Here is a 23220-nt window from a genome sequence, read left to right on the forward strand (position 1 = left end):
GCTCGAGGGCCCCTTAGTTGTGGCATGCGAACCCTTAGTTGCAGCATGCAAACTCTTAGTTGTGGCATGCATGTGGGATCTAGTTCCTGGACCAAGGAATGAACACGGGCCCCCTGCATTGGGAGTGCGGAGTCTCAACCACTGCACCACCAGGGAAGTCCCGATTCTTTCATTTTATTTACCAGTTTTCAAGATAATAATTGGTTTGCTATCATCCCCTGAAAGTGACCAATTAGGTTGTTTATATAGATAGATAGATAGAGATATATTTAGATTTTGATGGGGTTCATATTTGATGGGGTTCAATCTATTGCAATTATTATCCCTATTGAAGTTCAGATTGTCCCATCCTTAGTTAATTGGAACCTCTTCCAATTAATGGAACCAATTAATGGAACCTCTCCCAATAAATCAGCTTCTTTTCTATCTGAAATAGCAAGAAGTTCAAGGCTCATTTTGTACATTTCCTGCCTCACACCTGGAATCAGCCATTTCTCCAAGAAGCACTGATTTCTTTTAGTGGGAAAAGGTATTACAATACCTCTTTCTGACAAATGAAAAAGAATTACAATCTGGACACTGGGGGTGCTCCTCAATACTGGTTTGGCCATTGTTTCTACAATTTATTTAACTAATACTTATTTAATGTTGTTCTGTGCCAGGCATGGCTCTAAGATTTTATAAATGTTTATTTATTCTTCATAACAAACCTACTATTATCCTTATTTTACAGATGAGGAAATTGAGGTACAGAGAAACTAAGTTATTTGTTTAAAGTAACATAACTAGAAAGTAGAAGAGCCAAGATTGGAATCCAGAGTCTGAGCCTTTACCCATCATGATATGCTTCCTCCCAAGTGACCTGTTTTTTAGTCATATGCCTACCCCCTAGGCCAGGGGAAAGCAAAAAGACCTTGACTAGCAGAGGCACTGAGACCACATCCCCCAAAAAAACATAAAGGTGCTGTTACCAGAAGAAACAAGAATGAATCCTGGGAGGAAAAAAGAAGTCCACTATATCAGTGTTTAAAAAAAAAACTCTGATTCAAGATTATAAGCCCATTTTTATTATAGGCATTTCAAAGATTAAACTTTGAAGAATTATATAAAATAATATATGATGCAGAACGAGACTCTTTTACAGAAGTTTGGGTCAATCAGAGTTTCATTACCAATTAAGACCAAGTAGCCAAAAAACAGATTAACTCCCAATAGATTAATCCCCAAAGCCACAGGAATAAACACATGAGCAAACATGAAATTTAATGTGACACAAACTGTGTATTCAGCAAAAGGAGATTTTTCTTATTAGTTATTCAACATTTTGCCCTGAGAAGGCTGAGGGCAATTGGCATGTGAATGACTTGGTCCATCCTCCTCTTCCAAAGCTATAATATCTGGAATTTCGTCAGCCTCAGATGTCAAGTCTGTGACACTGAAATCTAGTACCTGTAAAAGAAGAATCTCGGATATTAAAACAAACACTAATGAAGTGAGTTGTCAAGTCCAGGTGAGCTCTTAGAAACATAAATTACTGCATGTGCATGAACCTTACTTTGTCCATAACTATGCTGTCTTCGATATGTTTATAGTCTTATTTCCACAATTCACTCATATTATAAAAGCACTAAGGAAACTTCTCTTTAAAAGGAAACCAACTAGTGGTAGAAGGAATTAAATGAAAGCTTTTGAAACTACAAGCTATAAAGCATTTCTGGTTATTCATCTGTCTATTTATCTATTATTCTCTTAAAACCAATAATACTCCTCTTTTCCATAAGTTTGATTTTCCATCCTATAAACCCTTTGGGAAGTGTCTAGGAACTAAGGAAGCAAAAAGGTCTTTGAATAGTTGAAAGAGCCATCACAAAGCCCTAGCTCTTCTCTGCATAGGAAAGGCTTTTAGGGATAAGAAGTTCTATTAACCGTTACTTTGCATACCATTTTGATAAGCCAAGTAATATTTCTTAACCAACAGAAGATTAGAAGCAGAAAATTAGTAAGGTATAACAAGTTACTGAAGGCTAAATCTTGATAGCAGAGGAAAAAATTAGCTGATTACCTGATAGAGGCAAAAAAACTAACAGTAACAACAACAAAAAATATCCATCGAAAAATAGACAGAAGGGAAAATGAGGAATTATTGTCTAATGGGTTTATGCTTGGGATGCTAATAAAGTTCTGGAAATGGATAGTGGTGATGGCTGCACAACACTACAAATGTACGCTTAAGAAGATGGCTAAAATGGTACCCTTGATGGTATGTATATTTGACCACAATTTTTAAAAACAGTTAAAAAACAAAACAAAACACGAAGCGAGAATCTTGCTTTTTCTTGGGCCCCTTACCTGGCTGTTTGTGGCCGTTATTGCACTTTTCCGTAAGAACTCAGGAGCTCAGAGGACTGTCTGGTCTGAGGTAAACACTTCCACTATTTATTCCTGAGCTTTCTATTTGGGGAGATCAACCTACATTCTAGATCTTCATGAATGTTCACTTTTCAAAGATTATACCCAATCTGACATCCACAAAAGCCAACACTGCTTATATAAATTGATTCAGGGCATTACCCAGGCAAGTCAACTATTGCAATTTTAGCCTTTTTAAGTTAAAAGATGTACCTTGCTTAGCTCTCTGTTCGGATCTATTTCTATTAAATGTATATTTTAACATCCATTATCACTCTGTTTTTAATAAATGTAAAATAGAACAGGAAGCTATAACACAAGAAGATATAGAGAGAGGGATTTTCTGGATCCCAGATAAGGAAGCAAGCAGCAGTTGTCTCCTATCAGTGGCTAGAATGGAAAAAATAAGCACTTTGACATCAGTAAGACATTGGACTAAATCCCCACTCTTCTACTTAACTCTTTTCAACCTCCGTTTCCTCACCTGTCAAGTGAGGAAAATACCAAATTGATTGCATTGCAAATGAGGAGTAAAGATAGTATACGCCTAGCTTGTAAAAGGTGCTCAATAAATTTCATTCTCTTCAGTTTCTTAAATACCACCCTCTTACACACACAAACCTCCAAAATCGCCTATAGATCAGGTAACTACTGGCCTACAGTAGAGTTCTTTGCAGAAGATTGGAGATTCCACACTTAGGATTTAGGAAAAAAGCCTCACCAACCATCAAAAACAGTAGCTCTAGTCCTTGAGATGATTTAGGAGAGCCATATGGATAATTCATCTTCCATATATCCAGAATGAATCAGAGTATATAATTTTCATTATTCAGGACCATCACCAAAACCTATTTGGGGGGCTGGGAAGGAAATAGGGGAGGGTGGAGCAGCTAAGAAGTAGCCACAGTCTATCAAGTTTCCGTGGTGAGTTTAATTTAAAATGTAGTGGTTGTGCCTGACCATCTTCATAGGGTTTTTAGAAATGTGGCACAAGAGAAATCACTTCACAGATTTGTAAGATAAATTCCTTTTCCATTGACATAAACAACAATAGTTTGGACCATCAAAGAAAGAGTGTAAGGAGTCTCTTGCTGAGAATGCCCATCAGGCATTCTGAGGCCAAACTCAGAATCACATGCTTGCTGAAATAACCATAGTCCCTCCCTGCAAGGACACTCTTTTCAAGAAAACCAAGTGACCATGCCAGGGTTCCAGGGAGTTGCATAATTTTTGCAGGTTGTTCACCATACAACCATAAGGGGGCACCACTCATTCATAAACTTCACTGATTCCTGTATTTATTATGACAATTTTCCAGAAGGTGGCACTACAAGTGTTGAGGATAAGGTGCCATTTTCTAATTTGCATAAAACTCCCAGAAGAAAACATAGGCAATACACACTCCTTGACATTAGTCTCAGTAATATATATATATTTTTATCTGTCTCCTCAGGCAAGGACAACAAAAGCAAAAATAAACAAATGGGACCAAATCAAACTAAAAAGCTTCTGCACAGTGAAGGAAACCTTCAACAAAATGAAAAGGCAACCTGCTGAATGGGAGAAGATACTTACAAATGATATGTCCCATAGGGGTTAATATCCAAAATACAGGAAAAACTCAGACAGTAACTCAATATCAAAAAGCCAAAAATCCAATTAAGAAATGGGCAGAGGCCCTGAATTGGCATTTTCCCAAAGACATACAGATGGCCAACAGGTATAGGAAAAAGTGCTCAACATCATTAACCATCAGAGAAATGCAAATCAAAACCACAATGAGAGAGCTTCCCTGCTGGCGCAGTGGTTAAGAATCTGCCTGTCAATGCAGGGGACACGGCTTTGAGCCCTGGTCTGGGAAGATCCCACATGCCGCAGAGCAACTAAGCCCGTGCGCCACAACTACTGAGCCTGTGCTCTAGAGCCCACGAGCCACAACTACTGAGCCAGCATGCCACAACTACTGAAGCCCGCACGCCTGGAGCCTGTGCTCTGCAACAAGAGAAGCCACCACAATGAGAAGCCTGCACACCGCAAGGGGAAGAGTAGCCCCTGCTCGCTGCAATTAGAGAAAGGCTGCTGGCAGCAACGAAGGCCCAGTGCAGCCAAAAATAAAATAAATTAAAAAGAAATAAATTTATTAAAAAGAAAAACCACAATGAGGTATCACTTCACACCTGTCAGAATAGTTATCATCAAAAAGACAAAAAATAACAAGTGTTGGCAAAGATGTGAAGAAAAGGGACCCCTCATGCCCTGTTGAAGAGAATGTAAACTGGTGCAGCCACTATGGAAAACAGTATGGAGATTACTCAAAAAATTAACAATTAGGGACTCTCCTCATGGTCCAGTGGTTAAGACTCCTTGCTCCCAATGCAGGGGCCTGGGTTCGATCCCTAGTCAGGGAACTAGATCCTACATGCCACAACTAAAAAGATCCCACATGCTGCAAGGAAGATCCTGCCTGCCGCAACTAAGACCCAACGTGGCCAAATAAATAAATTTTTTTTTTTAATTAACAATTGAACTACCATACATCCTGAAATTCCACCTCTGGGTATTTATCTGAATAAAATGAAAATATATATGCATCCCAATGTTCATAGCAGCATTATTTACAATAGCCAAGATATGGAAGCGACCTAAGTGCCCATCAACAGATGAATGGATAGACACACACACACACACAATGGAATATTAGCCATAAAAAAAAAGTATGAAATCTTGCCATCTGCAACAACATGGATAGACCTGGAGGGTGTTATGCTAAGTGAAGTAAGTCAGACAGAGAAAGACAAATACTGCATGATATCACTTATATGTAGAATCTATAAAATAAATGAACAAATGTAACAAAACAGAAACAGATAAAGAGAACAAACCAGTGGTTGCCAGAGGGGAGAGGGATGAAGGGGATTAAGAGGTACAAACTAGCAGTTATAAAATAAATAAGTCACAGGGATATAATGTACATCACAGGGAATATAGTCAATGTTTTATAATAACTTTGTATGGTGTGTAATGTACAAAAACTTCGAATCACTATGTTGTACACCTGAAACTAATATTGTAAACTATACTTCAATACAAAATTTTTAAAATTAAGGTAAATTAGAGTAGGTCTTTCTAAAATGACATTTTATGGAGTCTACACCAAGGGTCTTGTTAAATTTTGTTTTTATTATTATTTTTTTTGGGCCACATTGCGTGGCTTGTGGGATCTTAGCTCCCCGACCAGGCTCAGCAGTGAAAGTGCAGAGTCCTAACCACTGGACCACCAGGGAATTCCCAAGGGTCTTGTTAACTAAAGTAAATTAAGAGTAGCTCTTTTTTTTTAATTTATTAATTAATTTATTTATTTTGGTTGCGTCAGGTCTTAGTTGTGGCAGGCGGGCTCCTTAGTTGCAGCACGTGGGCTCCTTAGTTGCAGCATGTGGGATCCTTAGTTGTGGCATGCAAGTTGCACCATGCATGTGGGATCTAGTTCCCTGGCCAGGGATCAAACCCAGGCCCCCTGCCTTGGGAGTGCAGAGTCTTAACCACTGTGCCACCAGGGAAGTCGTGCAGCTCTTTTTAAAGTAAGACATTTTATGGAGCCCACACCAGATTTCTTGTTTGGAAAGAGTAGGACTGTTGGTAACCCTAGCCCTATCTTTGTTTCAGATTAAAATCATTTGTTTCCTGTTTCCTTCATTTCTGAAAGTATGATCGTTGGACCACCTGCATTAGAATCACCTAGGATGTCTTTTTTTTCTTTTTTTTTAAGCGATGCTTTTTTAAAGTGCAGATGCCTGGTACTACCTCCAGACCTACTAACCAGATTCTGTAGGGGTGGAACCCAGGAATCTGCATTTCATCAGTGTCCCCAGTTGATAATCCCTGGCATAGATAAAGAGGGCAGAGGAATGCTCACTGACAGACGGCATGGTTTTATCCATGCTGAGAGCTCACTAGGGCCATTTCATACAAGGGAGTCAGTCTGATAGATACATTAGCTACCTCCTTACTGAGTTGTCCTGTGCTCTAACCTGAGTAGACAACGAAAAGGGAAAAGTGCTTGATTCATACTATTCAACATCTACTCCTATTAATGCTAAGTTATAATTTAACTGGTTGGCTAGAAAAAAATAAAGAAAAAAAATAAAGAAAAAAAATGGTCGGCTAGAATCAAAAAGTCAGATAACAGGTATAGGCGAGGATATGGAGAAATCAAAACCCTCATGTACTACTGGTGGGAAAGTAAGATGGTGCAGCCACTTCGGAAAACAGTCTGGCAGTTCCTCAAACAATTAAACATAGAGTGACCATATGACCCACTAGTAATTCTACTCCTAGGTATATACCCAAGAGAAATGAAAAAATAATTTACATGGTAACCATTTCTTCATCACTGACGTTTACACAAAAGCACCATTTAAACTATTCATTACTCCTGTAAAATATCAATTAACAACACTATCTACTACCTTCCTCACTTTCTTAAATTCTAGAAAACATTTTTTTCAGTGTTAGCCAAAAACATAGATATTATGATATGGCTCTCATGTCGTTAATATGGCTCTCTCAAACAGCACTTTCATAAAATCTGTACCAAACTAAACAACCTAGGTCTATTCTACAACAAGACGAGGCTCCTCTGTGAGACTTAAAACCTTTCATTATATTATATCCCATTTCTCTCTAATCTGTAGGCCCAGTTTAACCAAGTTAAGCATGGAGGAGAAATCCCAGGCAATTGTCTCCCCTCCCCCAAACACTGTGCTTTCACACTGCCACCCTATCATTCCACTTAGCCATCTTCCTGACAATCTTAACAACTAAAGATGCGTTGTGTTAATCAGCAATCTCACCTGTCAAATTCAACAGGGCCATGGGCTGCCTGCCTCTTACTACCTTATCATCAATTGAGGGTGTGATATTCCTAGTCTGCCTTTTCCACTTGAGCACCCAGCCTCTGCTCAGCAACCCCTGGATAGTGAACAAGAAGGCCTCAACCCCAACCAGCCCTAAAAATATGACCTGAACCTATCCCAGTAAGGGTCCAGTTGACACAATTTCTTCTAGCAATTGGTAGCTTCTCAAACATGAGGGTATGGCATCAGAATCTCAAAAGGTAAGCAAGGGGAACAGGAAAGATACCATAAAACATCTTTCTTTGGTCTAAGTTGACCTCAAGCCTGATATGACTTCTTATTCTTCTCCTTCTCTGCGAATAGTCCGATACTATTTCCTTTCCAGTTTCTCCATCTTTCAGATGAAGTAGGCTGCTACAGGATAGCCTGGGAAATTAGACATCCAACAGTGGAATTATCCAGCATCTTTTCCTTACTAAATAGCAACTGTGAAAATATGATAGGATATCCTACATTATAGGATATCTTTGGGGAAGGTGGACACTTACAGCATGAAGGTATTGCCCTTTGAGATACAAGCAACAAATACCTTGGTTTATAAGGCAGGGACATCTCACAAGACCATCACCCATGCAGGCCTCTGTGCTACGTCACTCCTGGAGCTGGATCAGGACTGAGGCCCAGCTGGCCCAGTCTCAAGTCCACGAGAGCCCAGGAAGGTCAGGCTGGCAAGAGCCCTCCTTTCCATCCCCCACCTGCTCCCCCAGGCATCATTTAGATGCCATTTCTTAGATCTGTGCACAAATATCTATCCTTCTCCTTATTCCTCCTTCCCTCACCAGTCATCTCCATGAGCTAAATGATACTCTAAAAGGGATATCTCAGGTAAACCAAATTTCAGTTTTTCCTGTTTCACTTCATTATTCCTTCAATATCTATCATGCCTTATCAAAGTGGATATATTTTCCCAATCATGATCTGATATTACATACTCACTACTCACTCTGGAACTGGCCAGTTAAAGACACTATGTGTCACTGTCCCACAGAAGGTATCCTCATGACTAGTGCAAAATAGAAAGACACCCCATCCTCAAACACTTCACTTCCATCTGTTGAAAAACATCACTAATTTTACTTTACAGATGATAAAACTAAGGCTAAGACATTAATGGCTAATATACCATGTTCCCTTTTTTGCCCAGAACTAATTAGAAAGTTCACATTATAATTACATGCAAAGGAAAGAAGTAGGTTTGTACACTCAGGCACACTATGCCAGGCTTCATGTAGCCAAATATTCAAGAACCTGCCATAATTATAGACTGTGCTAGGCTTAGTCAGCTTTTTTCCCCTCAAAATAATTGTCCTCTTTGGGAAAGTTTGTTAAACTAAAACTGCCAGTTTATGCAACAATAAAACGAGGACACCACAAATTCTGAGACATGTTGACAACAAAATGAAATGCGTGTAGGCACAAACTTGAGACACAGAGTCAGACAGACAAAACCAAGGGCAGTGGTATTCTTCTAGAAACTAAGGTCTCTTTATATTCTGTCTTGCTCATGAAGAACAGCTTTGAGAACAGTCTCTTTTTCCTAAGCAATTCAGTAGGTACTACAACTCTTATGAAGGGGAAACACAAAGGTTTATGTTCAGTATAAGAAAGTCTGTGTACAGCTGTAGTATATAAACTTTCCAACCATTTAGAATCAACCACAAAATACCAGCCTTGAAGTTTTGAGGCAAATGACAGCAGGATCACATCCAATTAGGACTAATTAAAAAAAAAATTTTTTTAAGAGGCAGAGTCTCTAGAAAAACCAGTCACTAGGGATGGGCAGGCCAGTGCATGGATTGGTTCCACCCTGGAAGCCCATAAATCATTGACAGTCCACCATCCCAGAAACCAGAGGTTCCTTAGCTTCAAGTATCTCAGGGAGTCCCTCCAACTGAGCTCACATGTTTACTGATTCCTGGAGCTACCTCAAGGGGAAAAAATTCATTTCTCTAACTTAGTAAGCTTTGATAAGTTTATTCACACAAGTCCGTGTAAAGTTATACGCTGCTTCCTCGTTTTCATGGGGAGACAGGGGTGAAGCAGGGTAGAAAGAGGAGACAAATTTGACTTAGACTTCAGTTCTGCTGAAGGGCAGGACACGTAGAAGCAGGCAGCTCTATTTCACGAGTTCTAAGACTGGCTTTTTTGAAAAGGTTTGGCATACTGCAGCTTTGTCATGAGGAGATCCATATTTCCTAAATAATTAACCCACATTAAGGGGATTAGAAGTCTGGACACCCTAGGTAGGAGGTAGGAAGAACCCTTTTCTACAGGGGGTCCAAAGTCTTTTTTTTCTAATTATTCTCATGTAGTCTTCTAAAGGCATTTCCCCCACAGCTGAGGTTAGTGATTTCTCCCAATGTGACAACATGGTACCTTAAGTCCAGCTGAGACTGGACACTGAACAATCTCATTCCTTACACGTTAGATGGCCCCTTGGCAAGAAATACTGCTATCTTTACGTGAGACTGCTGCAGAGTCACTGCTTCCTCTCAGCTCTGATTTCTTTTCAGCAAGGCAGTCAGTCATAAGTGGCTCCTGCTGCTAGTTTAAAAACCTGTTCTCAGGGGTCCAGTAAATGGGCAAATGAAAGGAACCACCACCACCTAATAAAATTCTTATAGGAACATTAGCTTTTAATTTGTTTAAAACCTGTTATCAAACATTCCATTTTTAACATTAGTCTTCCAATGTTATTACAAATTCCCCAACAGCCCATTTGAATTCGTGTGTATTAATAACCCTGTCATGCAGGCAAAGCAGTTCCAAGAAAGCCACACTAAAAGCACATGTAACACACAGCATAAAAGTGATCTATTCTGCAGTGAATTTTATTGAATTCAAAGGGGGCATTCCTTTATGAAAAATAAAAAACTCAGGGTGCACAAGCATGCATTGTGAGACAAACCAGTGCCGAGGCCTGCTCAGAGCAAACCAGAGCAGACACCAGTTCATACAACAGCCCACATGAAGGTGTTTTTATTCAATACAAACAGACAGCAACAGTGGCAACAGAATGAGGCCATAAATGCACTGGGACATTTTGTGAGTTCTGGACAGGCTCTGAACAGTCTATCATTCTTTTCTTTCCAGCCAAGTAAACAACAGAACTCATCCGTTAAAGTAGAAACTTTAAAGCTCTTAATCCAGTTGGCAATGACTACAATAGAGGACCTTTTTTTCTCGATAGCTGCTTCCCCACTTCAGAGTTGTCTAGCAGGTTTCAACGTAAGAGGAGGGTTCATCTGGCTCGCTGCCCTGTGCATTGCTGACAGGGACAGGTGTAATGTGTGTTGCGCTCAGGCTGCCGGGCCTCCTGGCTGTACCTTGGGCCTGAGCACGCTGAGACTCAGCCACCTGAGGATAAAAGGGACCTACCAGCCAGTTGAGGGGTGTGTTGTTAACAAGATAATCCATCACATCATCTAAAGACTCCTTCATTTTCTGCAGCTGCCCCTTGCTGGAAGTGAGGAGGCCGTCAGACACTTCCTTAAAGGAGGCAACGTTGCGAAACACTGAGTAGATGTCACCAGCCATCACCCCCAAGTGGTTGGCCTGATCTTGGATGTTCTGTGGTAACCCTTGGATGTTGGACAGGAGGGTGTGGCATGTGGTCTGGAGCTGCTGAGTCAGGTTTCGGGCAATAGCAAGAGTACGTGACTCTATGTGCTGCAAATAAGACAAGTTTAAGAATTAGCAGTGGATCCAACAGTCCTATGTATGAATTAGTTCACTTACAGTCAGCTGGTTATACATCCACCACACATGTGGATTCTTTAACTTTTTAAAATCCTCATAACAACCCTGAGTGAAGCAGTATTATTTCACATTTCATAAACATGAACATAAGCTTAGAGTTGAAATAACATGCCCCAGTTAACAGCTGGAGTGTGGATTTGAACTAGTGCCTGAGTCTTCAAAGTTCATCGTCTTAAGCTGAAGAAACCTAACAGGGGAGACCGGACAGAAGGAAAATACACTCCATATTAGTAGGGCAACTTAGATATTCTCTCCTCAAGTGAGATATGATATGAACAAACAGTTAATATTGATTTCAAGGGCAAATGCATACTAGCTTTCGGAATGCAAAGGACCACGTTCTAGGGCTACAATATGCTATTTCTTCTGTCTGGAACATTCGTCCCCTTATTGCCTTTTCACCTAGTTTATTCACCCCTTAGGTCTCAGCTTACCACTCATCTCTTCCAGCAAACCATCTGACTCACCCATCCTCACTCCCAGGTTGAGTTAGTACCCTTCCTATGTAGTATTCTCATAGTAACTATATTTATGCTATCAAAAAACCACTATGACCGTAAAGATGCCTATATTCACTTAGTCTATAGCCATTGTAAGGGCAATGCTCGTGTTTCTCAATTAGTTGTATCCTGATAGGGACAACATGCCTATCTCTAAATTGTTAGATAAAGTTGCACATTTTTGCTTTTTGGTCACATAACAGGCAACCTATGTATACTGTATTGTTCAAACTTTTGATAGAGTATTCTAAGAGGAATAATAAGAAACTTATTAGTAAGTTTCTAGTAAGAAGTTTTAATAGTAAGAACGTCTTCAGAAGCTGTAGTGGATGACTCTGTCCCAGTTGTCTCACCTCAGCACAGTGGGACTCATCTGTATCATCATAGCCGATGCTTCTCTTCCACTCCAGCCAGGACAGATAGAGCTTATCCTGAGCACCCTGAATTTTCTGGTTGGCATTATGCACATTCTTCCTGGCAAATTCAATCTAGAACACGTTGAAAGAAGACAAAGGAACAAACTAGTCAGATCTTCTTGTTAGCCTGTTCTCAGATCCATGATGTAAATCAGCCAACATCAGCTCTTACAGCAATTCTTGGTTTTTAAGGAGACCTATCCCTGATAGCATTGTTATTTGTTATCAATATGTGTAAGTCAACCAAGCAGTCGTAGTACTTATTGCCTCTTATTTAATTATTAAACCACTGTCTCCAATTTACCTCCAGTTTAACATAGGCAAGGCAACTGAAATTTAATACGTGTAAAATATAAAATTACAAAAGAGAAAGGAACTCGAACTTCCTCTTCCCTGTTGCCAGCCACCTACTTCCCCTTCCAAGAATAAACTGGTTTCTAATGGCCATACAATACATACTGTTCTGTAACTTGGCAATCCTTAAGGGCTACACAGTAGTCTTTTGTGATGTATCAATGTAATCAGTCCCCTATTAGTTGATGTGCACTGTTTATACTCTTTTGCAATTCTGAACAAATATACTTATCTGTGAGATAGGTTTCTAGAAGGAAAGCTGCTCCAGGCATAGGTGTGTCTGTAACTTTCCTATAAGAGCCCCTTGAATCCTCTGGAAGTACAAGAACACAAGTACTGCTCTTTCTCTACACCATCGCCCACAGCGTCTAACTTTGCCAGTGCCATCGGACAAAACCGGAATCAGTCATTTGACCCCTCAGAGTAAGATTAACGCCACTTCATATATTGATATTTCAGCTATTTATACTTTCTTTTTTCTGCGAGTTTTCTGGATACTCTTTGCCCATTTTTCTATTGGATTGTTCATATGGTAAGATTAAAATTCTTGCATTTCGTGATATGTCTACTCCCAATCGTCGAGATAAATGAACTCACTTCAGATGCCTTTAAAGGAAGTTGTACTCACCAGGTTGACAGTGGCATGGAGCTGAGAAATGGTCTCTTGGCTTTTCTGCTTAGCTTCTTTCACCCTGCTGAGGGCCTGCTGGTAGGCCCATGAGCGGAGCTTGGTGGACAGGGATCCCAGTCTGATATAATAACTTGGCTTCTGAACAGGATCAAATCCTTCCACTTTTTTGGCTTCTTTTTCTGAAGTTACATAGAAGTCACCAAAAAAAAAAAAAAAAGAGTCCAGGATCACAGCTCTAAGTGACAAGGCCTGGAATCTAACCTGGATCTTGACTTTGTTGATTCCACTCACCCATCTAGCAATCATGCACCCCTCTTCCCAAGATGCCTCATGTCTGCTGCTGGGCTTAGCAGCCCAGAACACATCCCTATATGTGACACATGTCACCTACACAGGTCTCTTCCCACTAGAGCTTCTTACCTGGCACAGAGTGAGCACTAAATCTTTAATGATTCTATACAGCAGCCCATTAAGGACAATCCATTTATAGAAAGTATTTCTCTAGGCTAATTTCTCCCGAAGTTTCAAGACTTACTACGTACAACTCAGTGTGAAACTTAAGAGTGCCTTAAGAAGGAAAACTATGGGGACAGAAAGATTAGTGGTTGCTCAGACAGTGGGGGTGGTGGGGGGATGGAGACTGACTGCCAACAGGCATGAAGGATCTTTTATCTTTGGGGGGTGATAGAAATTGTATAACTGGATGATGATGGTTATGTAACTGTAAATTTAGAATGAAAAAAAGGTGAATTTTTTTGGTATATAAAAGTATATCTCAATAAAGCTGTTTAGAAAGATTGCTTTAAGATATAAAACATTGGGAGTTCCCTGGTGGCCTAGTGGTTAGGATTCTGGGCTTCCACTGCCATGGCCCGGGCTCAATCCCTGGTCGGGGAACAGAGATCCCACAAGCTGCATGGCACAGACCAAAAAAAAAATAAATAAATAAAACATTTCAAGAAAAAAATCCAATTACCTAGTTCATCCTTGGTGAGAGGGAGGTACTGGTCTACCAGCAGCTCTGATTTGGTGAGTGCATTTTCTACTCCACTGCTCACCAGCTGCATCATCCGACTTCCTAGGACTATGTTAATGCCGCCACTGACCACGGACTTGGTCTTCTCCACACTGCCAGTCACTGTTCCTTTGGTCTTGTCCACCACCCCAGTGATTGTGTTGGCCACAGAATCCTTGGCCCCAGTCATAGTAGTCGTCACAGCATCTTTTGCCCCAGTCATAGCTCCTTTGGCATTGGCCACAACCTACAGGGAAAAAGGCAGATCATTTGGCTGGTGAGAAGCATAAAAACCTAGTTAAGTTCTTAACTAAGATAGCATAGTTGAAGAGTTAAAGAATGAATCTGGTCCTTTTACTTTCTAGTTGTAGGTCTTAGACAAGTCACTGAGAGTTGATGAGCCTCAATTTCCTTATCAGGTATAAGTACCCTACTTGCCACCACTCAAGGGTTGTTGGAGGACCAAATGAGGGAAACAGATAAAAAATCTGTCAATTTGTCAAGTTTTTTTTCTTAATTTATTTATTTATTTTTAAAATTTATTTTATTTTTGGCTGCGTTGGGTCTTCGTTGCTGCACGCGGGCTTTCTCTAGTTGCGGCAAATGGGGGCTACTCTTCGTTGCAGTGCACGGGCTTCTCACTGCGGTGGCTTCTCTTGTTGCAGAGCACGGGCTCTAGCCACATGGGCTTCAGTAGTTGTGGCGCACGAGCTCAGTAGTTGTGGCGCACGGGCTTAGTTGGTCCACAGCATGTGGAATCTTCCCGGACGAGGGCTTGAACCCATGTCCCCTGCATTGGCAGGTGGATTCTTAACCACTGTGCCACCAGGGAAGCCCAAGGTTTTTTTGGTTTTTGTTTTACACTAGATGAACCTATAGTAATTAAGGCACAAGGAGTACTCTAGAGAAAATGGCATTTTCCACACTGACATGCTTATACTGAGCCCCTCATCCATGCCTATAAGTATAGATATAGGTATCATGCACACCTGGCCCTATGCGCACAGCCCCAAGCCAAAACACAGGTAGAGGTGTCAGTTCTCCATCCTACTAGATGTGCTCTCAGGTACCAAGTGAGAAGAGGCTCTATTTATCACCTCTGCATTTATCCAGTACCACATGGGAATCAGTGATTTGAGAAAGCCATTTCACCTACAGAGATGAAGCCACAAATTTAATAGAGATCAGACTACAGGTATTCTAGCCCAAAGGTGGATAGCTCATCTCTGCTTCTTAAGGCAACCTGACAACAGTTCAGGAGGTAACGGAGTGATCATTACTCTTTCAAAAATATATCCAAGGTTGAGGGGACAAACAAGTATTACCTGTTTATGGTCTGCACAGCCTGTGTTAAACAGATAAAACTTAAAAATGGCAGGTGGCAAGTCCCAGCACGCTTGTCCCAAGCTCACCTGGTTTGTCGGCTGATTCAGAATAGGCAGTTTCTCCTCAATCCTGTCTAGCCCCTTACAGGCATAGGTATTGGCAACGGCAACTAGAAGAATCACAAACAATGAAAATGTTAACGGTCTGGGTAAGAGTGAATATATATCTTGAGCCTTCATTCTTACTACAAAAAAACAGCAAAAATGTTCATTTTAATTTACCATGCAATACTTTGCCTGGTTTCTCTAGTTCAGAAAGAAGATTCTTGCCAGGTTTCTGGCAACTTCCTTCTACTGACAGGGAAATAAGGATATGGGTGTGGGAAGGGTGGGGGGAGCAGCAAGCAGAGGCAGTGACAGGCCAAGTAGGATGCTGGCCAAGAAGCCTCTTACTCATCAACTGTCCCCTAAGGTTAATGCCAGGAGAAGCCAGGCTTCACCTGAACCCTCATTCAGGGAACGAGGTATATGAAAACTCTCAAAATTAGCATCTCCATGCTAGTTTAATCCTCACCTACACTTAATTCAGTAGGTGGCAGTGTACTTTGGGTTATCACCAGGAAACAGTATGCTAACAGCACCCTGGATCTCCCTAAAAAGACCTGGATTTTAGTCCAAGCTCCCCCCACCCCCCAGCAATGACCAAGCCTAGAACTACTACTATACTCATTTGGGAAGTAGCAGAGTTGGAAAACTGATCTCTAAAAGGTTTCTTATAATCCTAAAAGTCCACGACATAACCACTTGGGGGAATGATTTAAACCCTTATTCAAAAGTAGTTCATAATATGGAGAAACTGAAGATTCCACTCCTAGGTATATACCCGAGAGAATTCAGAACATATGTGCACACAAAAACGTGGGCACAAGTGTTCACAGTAGCATTCATTATTCATAATAGGCATAAAGTAGAAGCAACCCAAACATCAACTGATGAATAAAATATGATATATCCATGCAATAAAATATTAAATTATTCCATATTAAAAAGGAATGAAATACTGATATGACGCTACAATTTGGATGAACCTTGGAAACATTATGCTAAGTGAAAACTAGCCAGTCACAAAAGACCACGTATTTTATGATTCAATTTACATTACACGTCCAGGATGTGCAAATCTATGAAGACAGAAAGTAGATTACTAGTTGCCTAAGGTGGGGGGAGGGGGATGGGGAGTGACTGTGAATGAGTATAAGTGTACAATTCACAGGCATTCACAATACTGTTCATTCACAATATTGTGCAACCATTACCACTATCATTTTCAGGACTTTTTCATCACCCCAAACAGAAAGTGGTATGAGGTTTCTTTCTGGGGTGATGAAAATGTTCTAAAATTGATTATGGTGATGCCTACACAACTCTGTGAATATATTAAAAGCCACTGAATTGTACGCTGATGTTATTTATTTATTTTTCTTAAAGCAGTTCACATATACTGTGTAGTCTCAAGGAAGTCAGCTATTTCAGTTCACTCACTCTTTCCCCGTATGACCTCACTTGCCAACACAGAAGCAACTCCGGGGGATTTTTTTTTTGTAATATCATAACATCTGCCACTGTTATGAAGCAGGCCTTCTATAACATTGAGGGTCACCTGGCAGTTTCTCGGGAAAGGCAGCATGTGTCTCAGGAAAGGCTGAGGATTCCTGATGCGTGCTTAAGGCATAACACTGGCATTCACCATATTCAAGCCAGCTTCCGGGCTCACTCCTGATGAGTACATAGGACTAAATTTTGAGGGGGAAATCAAAACTCACTTTGTGGCTCTAGCTTTTGGATGATTGGCAGAGCACTCGTCACGGCCACCGAGGTGATGGTCTTCACGCCCTTCTCTGCCATCTCACACACAGACTTCAAGTAGGGATACTGATCCTTCGTATTGATGTAAGCCGAGGCAACGAGGTCATATGTGGAGCTCACCAAGGGTAGGTTGGCCACCCTTGTCACCACACTCTGCAACCAAGGAGGAGGGAGAGCTTAACTTCCAAAACACACTGGGGAGGGAAAGGAATCAAGAAACTGCTATTTATAAATCATACCGGCTGTGGTTCAACTGCAACAGATGCCATTTTTCTTCTGGAGAAAGAAATCTGCAGAAGAGAAACTTGGTTCAGGACACTGTAATAAGACTCCCAGATTCATTCTCCAACCGAAGCAAATGCTAATTTCAAGTAGAGCAAAATTCAAGTTTAGTCTGCATTTCTTCCCACCCTCTGGCTCTCAGAGCTCTCCTCTGGGCAAACTGAAAGAAGGTTTTTAAAGCTCACGTGTACAAGTCACCCACTTAAAATGTTCAATTCGTTTTCCCCACCAGAACATTAGAGATGCCTTTTGAAGATAAATATCTGTCCACAAAAATGCTAATCAACTTAAAACCCATGGTAAAACTAAAGAGATATTCCAAGTAGAAGACATCTTGTACAGTCAGGACGATCAAGACGGAGCACTTTGGTGGGGGGCGGTGGTTACTCCTTCTTTGTCAAAGAACTTAAACTAGTTCAGGGGACACTAAACACACGAGAAAGGAGGTGCTCCGCGGAAGTGAGAAACTTTTCCGGACGCTTTAAAATGTCAATTTAGTGTCCCCAACGACCCACAGCCACACAAAACAGCCTCACTGCTAAGCAGCATAGCTGGAAAGTTAAGAACCCACCACTTCGGAGCCAATCAGTTCACCCTCCGGCCAAGGGTCCCACTTTTACAAGAAATGAAAACCACGCTAAAGGCGGAAATCAGACGCCAGCACCAATAGCCCGTCTGTCACTGCGTACCCCCACAAAATTCTGTTTCAAGACGATTTTCTCACGCGTTTCCTTTTAAATAACGTCCTTTGGGGACGACTGGAAACTGTTACCCGCAACCAAGCCAAGAAGCTACAACCGCACTAAGGCAGCGGGCAGAAAAGCAGCCTGAATCAAGGAACAAAAGCGAGGTTGCAAAGCGCAGGCCCAGGAGACAGCCCCTTCCCAGCCGGGGCCCGGAAACCGCCACGAGGCCGCCAGCGTCCAGCCTGGAGCCCGCGGGGGGCCGAGCCGCGATGGACCGGGACCGCAGAGGTGACGCGTACCCACCGGCTAGCAGCAGCCCAGAGTCCAGGATCCAGCGAGTCCGCGTGGCGTTCACAAGGCCCGGCCCGCGGGGCCGGGCTATATACCCCGCCCCCCCCGCCCCCGCCCCCGCCCCCGCCCCCGCGCCACGTGACTGGCGGCTCCCTGACACCCGACCCCCAGAAGCCGGGCCGAGTCCCGCCACCTCCCCCAACTGCAGGGCCGCCTCCAAGGGTGGGGGCCCCTTTCGGGGTGGGCGTGGCGGGGGGGGGCCCTGCCTGGGTCAGGGGTGCTGGGGTTCCCCCGACAAAAATGCGGCCGGCGCCCACGCTGGATTTGTAGTTTTGCAAAAGGCAGTGGAGGAGTCGCGCGGACAGACGAACAGTAACTAACCTGTTGATTTCCACCAGTCCTCAGAATAGAATTGTCTTTAGAAATGGAAGCAGTGACGTCTGGACTGTTATTTATAATAACTTCTTAAGTTTTGTGAAATTCTAAATGATGACGGACGTGTAGAGATGGCTGTTTTGCTGTTCTTTTGACTTTAAAGTCAGTTCCTCAAACATCGGTCTGATTTAAAGTTGAATCGGAATTTCCAAAACAGGGAATTTTTTTTGAGAATACCGTTTGTTGGTTTTGTTTGTTGGTTTGTTTCATCGAGACTTAAACCCAAATCACTCCGGGATGATAGCTGCCTATGATTACTATGCAAGATGGCATTTTTTTTTTTTAAGAAACAAATCAACGTCTGAGTCCCAGTTTCTTCTTGTGTAAAATTCAGGATTTGAACCAGATTATGTGAGCAAACAAATTGTGCAACTGCCCCATCCCGGGTAGGAGCTCTGTGGACCGCTCCCTGAGTGAGTGGCCTGGGATCTGATGATATCGCCGAGGGCCTCGGCCTCCCTGCTCCCTCTCAGGGAAGGTAAACAAGAAAGCACGGGCGGGAGGTGCGAGGGGGAACTGGCGCCGGGTCCTCGGCCTCCGGAATTGGGAGCAAGCGGAGGCAGGGAGGACGCAGGAACCTGGCGGCGGGCTTTGTCAAGCTACAGAGTTTGAACTGTGGGAAACCCTCAAAGGCATTTACCTTAATTACGTAACTAGTGTTGCATGCACAGAGATCCTGTGCATATTTAGAGCTCCAAACCGACCCATTAAAAAATGTATCCTTTATACACGACGGAAGACATCTGGAGGCCCCCAGCAAGAAAAACCAAATATTGCGTCTTCCCGCCCCGCCTACACACACCAGGTCATTCAAAACAAAATGCAGTACTTCCATAAAATAACTGTTAGGAAGTCCAAAAATGTACGGGTTTTTTTCTCCTATGTTGACATCTTCAATGCTTTAAGCAATCAAATTATTTTTTTCTCTTCTTTTTGCTCTTCTGTCTTTGTTGGTGCTCTAAGCAGATGTTTAGTGTGCCTCTTGTTAATGTCACCACCCTAATCTAAAACGACAGGAATTTGAGTGATGATGGTGAGGGTTTTTGGGTTTTTTTTAAACTTCTCACTGTTCTGGCCTCTTATTTTGCAACAGAAGGCTCTTGCCCTTTCACCTGTAAATGCCTCCATGCTTTTACTTGTTTTAAACCTGTGAGTCACTTGCCCTCTTTAAGGATAAGCAAGCTTCCTTCTGTTTTTCTATACCTGAGAAGGAGAGGGCTCCAGAGACTAATGTTGGGGTCTAGACTTTCCAAGTCCCCAGAGGATAAAGCACACCATATTCTGCACCTGCTTTTCTTTCATCTTCGTGAGTCTGGGGCAACATGGAGCTAGTGGCAACAATAACACCCAAGTCCTCCAGGTGATTCTGTTGGTCTCTAACGTGTGAGAACCTTTGTTTTACAGAGGTGATTTTTCGTAGTTGGTCTTGGGACCAGTGCATCAGAATCACCTAGGGTGCTTGTTAAACATTCTGTCTCCTACCCAAGCCCTACTGAGTTAGGAGCTACAGGGGGTAAGGCCCAGGAGCCTACAATTTTAAAAATACTTTCTTTAGTAACACCACTTTACTCTTCACAAAGCACTTTCACATGTTCCTCATTGTTTGAGCCTCCCAACAATCTGGGAACTCAGTGCAATAGGGATTATCACTTCCATTTTAATAATGAGAAACAGTCTCAGAGGCATTAGGTGATTCTGCCCACAGTCATGACTGACTAAGTAGCAAGCTAGGTGAGACTAGATCCTGGGGACATAACCTGAGCTAGTTACCTAGTTGCTCTTTGCCTTAGTTCCTTCATTTAAAAACTGGAAATAATGACAGCCCTTTATCTTCTAGGTAAAGGGTATATGGTTATTCATTGCATGTACTAGTTTTTCAACTTTTCTGGGGCTTTAAATGTTTCATAATAAAAGGTTGAGGATACTACCCAACAATGAGAGAGAATGAACAGACCTATAACTACGTGCCATGTAAGTGAAAGAAGCCGCCTACAAATAGTACAGGACAAAACAAGCAAACTAAGCTCTGTTGTCAGAAGTAAGGCTTGGTAGTTGCTTTTGAGGGAGGGGAGGGCTAGTAACTGGTTGGGGCCACAAGGGGCCTTTTGTGTGCGAGTAATTTTCTTATTCTGGGTGCTAGTTACATGTGTCTGCTCTTCTTGTGAAAGTTCATTAAACTGTACACTTTATTTTTTACATGCATGCTATACTTCTCTTTTTAAAAGTTTTGAAAAGTTGAGAAGAGAAAAAAATAGCGGTGCTTACTTCATAAGGTTTTTGTGAGGAGTAAATGAATCAATACATTCAACAGAATAATGCCAGGCACATGGAAATGGTACCTATTATTCGTGGGTTTTTTTGAACTTTTGAATTTTATTTTATTTATTTTTTATACAGCAGGTTCTTATTAGTTATCTATTTTATACACATCAGTGTATACATGTCAATCCCAATCTCCCAATTCATCCCACCACCACCACCACCACCCCGCCACTTTCCCCCTGTGGTGTCCAAACGTTTGTTCTCTACATCTGTGTCTCTATTTCTGCCCTGCAAACCGGTTCATCTGTACCATTTTTCTAGGTTCCACATATATGCGTTAATAAACGATATTTGTTTTTCTCTTTCTGACTTACTTCACTCTGTATGACAGTCTCTAGGTCCATCCACGTCTCTACAAATGACCCAAGGAAATGGTAGCTATTATTAATGTTTTCTAACCACACCCAGAGCCTTTTTGCCCAAGAGAGCCTTGCTCACAGGGGAAGCAGAAGCGGCTCCAGGGAACGGGCCATATCCCAGGTCCCACCTGATCTTCCTTCCTGGACTACAAAGTATGAGAGACTCTGTTGACAGAGACACATTTCTTAGAGTTCGTAGCAACTCAACCTGGGTGTATTATTGATACAAAGTAATAGTAAAATAGCAAGAAAAAGGAAATCTGACTTGAAGTTTCCTCTTCCAGAGGTAGGGCAATTGCCTCCTTCCCCAGCCCTTATCCTTTTTTCTTCCCTTCCACAAGAGCACTGTATGCACCAGCTACATCCTTCTGTATCCCTGCCTCCATGCAGTGCTCACTCCCTCACAGACCTCTCTCTCTGGACAAACCCTTGTTGCCTCTGCCTGGAGTGCCTGCCCAATTGGCAAACTCTACTCACTCTGTACTACTCAGCTCTCCACTTCTGTGAGGCCCTCGGCTCCCAGATCACTAGTGAGTAGTAGGACTGGGCCTGCAACCAGGTATGTTTGACTCTAGAGTCTACACTGTTTATTATTACTTGGTGTGTGCTCTTAGGCAGTAAATACACTTGACCCTCAGTGCCTGTAAGATGAAGGAGTTAGATGATATCTAGGGTTCCTTCCAGCTGTATTATGTTAACCCAAAAAATTAACAATACCTTACCTTGTGTATAGCTTTACAATGTCCTTTTTTTTAAAAAATTTATTTTTGGCTGCACTGGGTCTTTGTTGCTCTGCGCAGACTTTCTCTAGTTGCGGCGAGCAGGGTCTACTCTTCGTTGTGGTGTGCGGGCTTCTCATTGCGGTGGCTTCACTTGTTACGAAGCATGTGTTCTAGGCAGGCGGGCTTCAGTAGCTGTGGCGCACAGGCTCAGTAGTTGTGGCTCGAGGGCTCTAGAGCACAGGCTCAGTAGTTGTGGAGCATGGGCTTAGTTGCTCCATAGCATGTGGGATCTTCCTGGACCAGGGCTCGAACCCGTGTCCCCTGCAATGGCAGGCGGAGCCACCAGGGAAGCCCAGGAATCTTAATCTGGTTAGTCGTATCCCTTGAGGAGGAGCTAGGACTCTGTTTTATTGCTGAACTATTGTCATTACTTTTCTTGCTTAGCTGCTTTTTCTTTGTTTCTGTATTCTCTCATTTCCCTAATTAGCAACTGCTTTGCCTGCTCTCTGGAACTCACGGAAGGCCTAGGAGACTAAAGCCTTTTTTTTGTTACCAACAAGAAACGGGGGGAAAGGGAGGGGCTTTAGTACCTGGGAGGGCCCCACAGGGTCCTGCTCCGTTTCAATCCCCCCTCTTCTTTGATTCTCCTCAATCCTGAGGGGAACAGAGGCAGGACAAGGAAGGGAATGGAATACAGTTTTGGATAGAGAGGTTCATCATAAACTCGGGAGGGGAACTCGGTTTCATACCCAGAGATTCTGATTCACCTCATTCAGGAAATAGTCCAGAAATGTTTAAAAAGTAGCCTGGGTCATTCTGATGCAGGTAATCCAAGAACTATACTTTAAGAAAACTGCATTTGGGACTTCCTTGGTGGTCCAGTGGTTAAGACTCTGTGCTTCCACTGCAGGTGCATGGGTTTGACCCCTGGTCGG

At 42.2% G+C, this 23220-nt stretch overlaps 1 protein-coding gene across 3 annotated transcripts; it reads right to left on the reverse strand.

Moving 5' to 3' along the window:
- Positions 1-1127: 1127 nt before the first annotated feature.
- PLIN2 (perilipin 2) lies at positions 1128-23081 on the reverse strand. 3 transcript variants are annotated; one of them, XM_070045633.1, is made up of 9 exons: positions 18460-18539; positions 17428-17478; positions 17146-17341; positions 15410-15492; positions 13959-14244; positions 12980-13161; positions 11935-12069; positions 10701-10991; positions 1128-1449 (listed from the first exon to the last, which is right to left on the reverse strand). In XM_070045633.1, exons 2-9 carry the CDS (start codon positions 17455-17457, stop codon positions 1309-1311), a joined length of 1344 nt encoding a protein of 447 aa, XP_069901734.1. In that variant the 5' UTR covers positions 17458-17478; positions 18460-18539; the 3' UTR covers positions 1128-1308. The 3 variants fall into 3 exon arrangements, with proteins under 3 accessions (XP_069901734.1, XP_060155978.1, XP_030696511.2); XM_060299995.2 differs by lacking the exons at positions 1128-1449; positions 18460-18539 and adding an exon at positions 22286-23081 and having other exon boundaries at positions 10136-10991; XM_030840651.2 differs by lacking the exon at positions 1128-1449 and having other exon boundaries at positions 10136-10991.
- Positions 23082-23220: the final 139 nt, after the last annotated feature.

This window comes from Globicephala melas, chromosome 6 (assembly GCF_963455315.2).
Source record: "Globicephala melas chromosome 6, mGloMel1.2, whole genome shotgun sequence".
In the NCBI taxonomy this organism is placed as follows: Eukaryota; Metazoa; Chordata; class Mammalia; order Artiodactyla; family Delphinidae; genus Globicephala; species Globicephala melas.

Coding starts and splice junctions, on each gene's coding strand:
- PLIN2 (XM_060299995.2), bottom strand. CDS start 17,457: ATGGCATCTGTTGCAGTTGAACCACAGCCG. Junction 13,162..13,958: donor TCTCACCAAGGATGAACTAG/GTAATTGGATTT, acceptor ATGTAACTTCAG/AAAAAGAAGCCAAAAAAGTG. Junction 12,070..12,979: donor TCCATGCCACTGTCAACCTG/GTGAGTACAACT, acceptor AACGTGTTCTAG/ATTGAATTTGCCAGGAAGAA.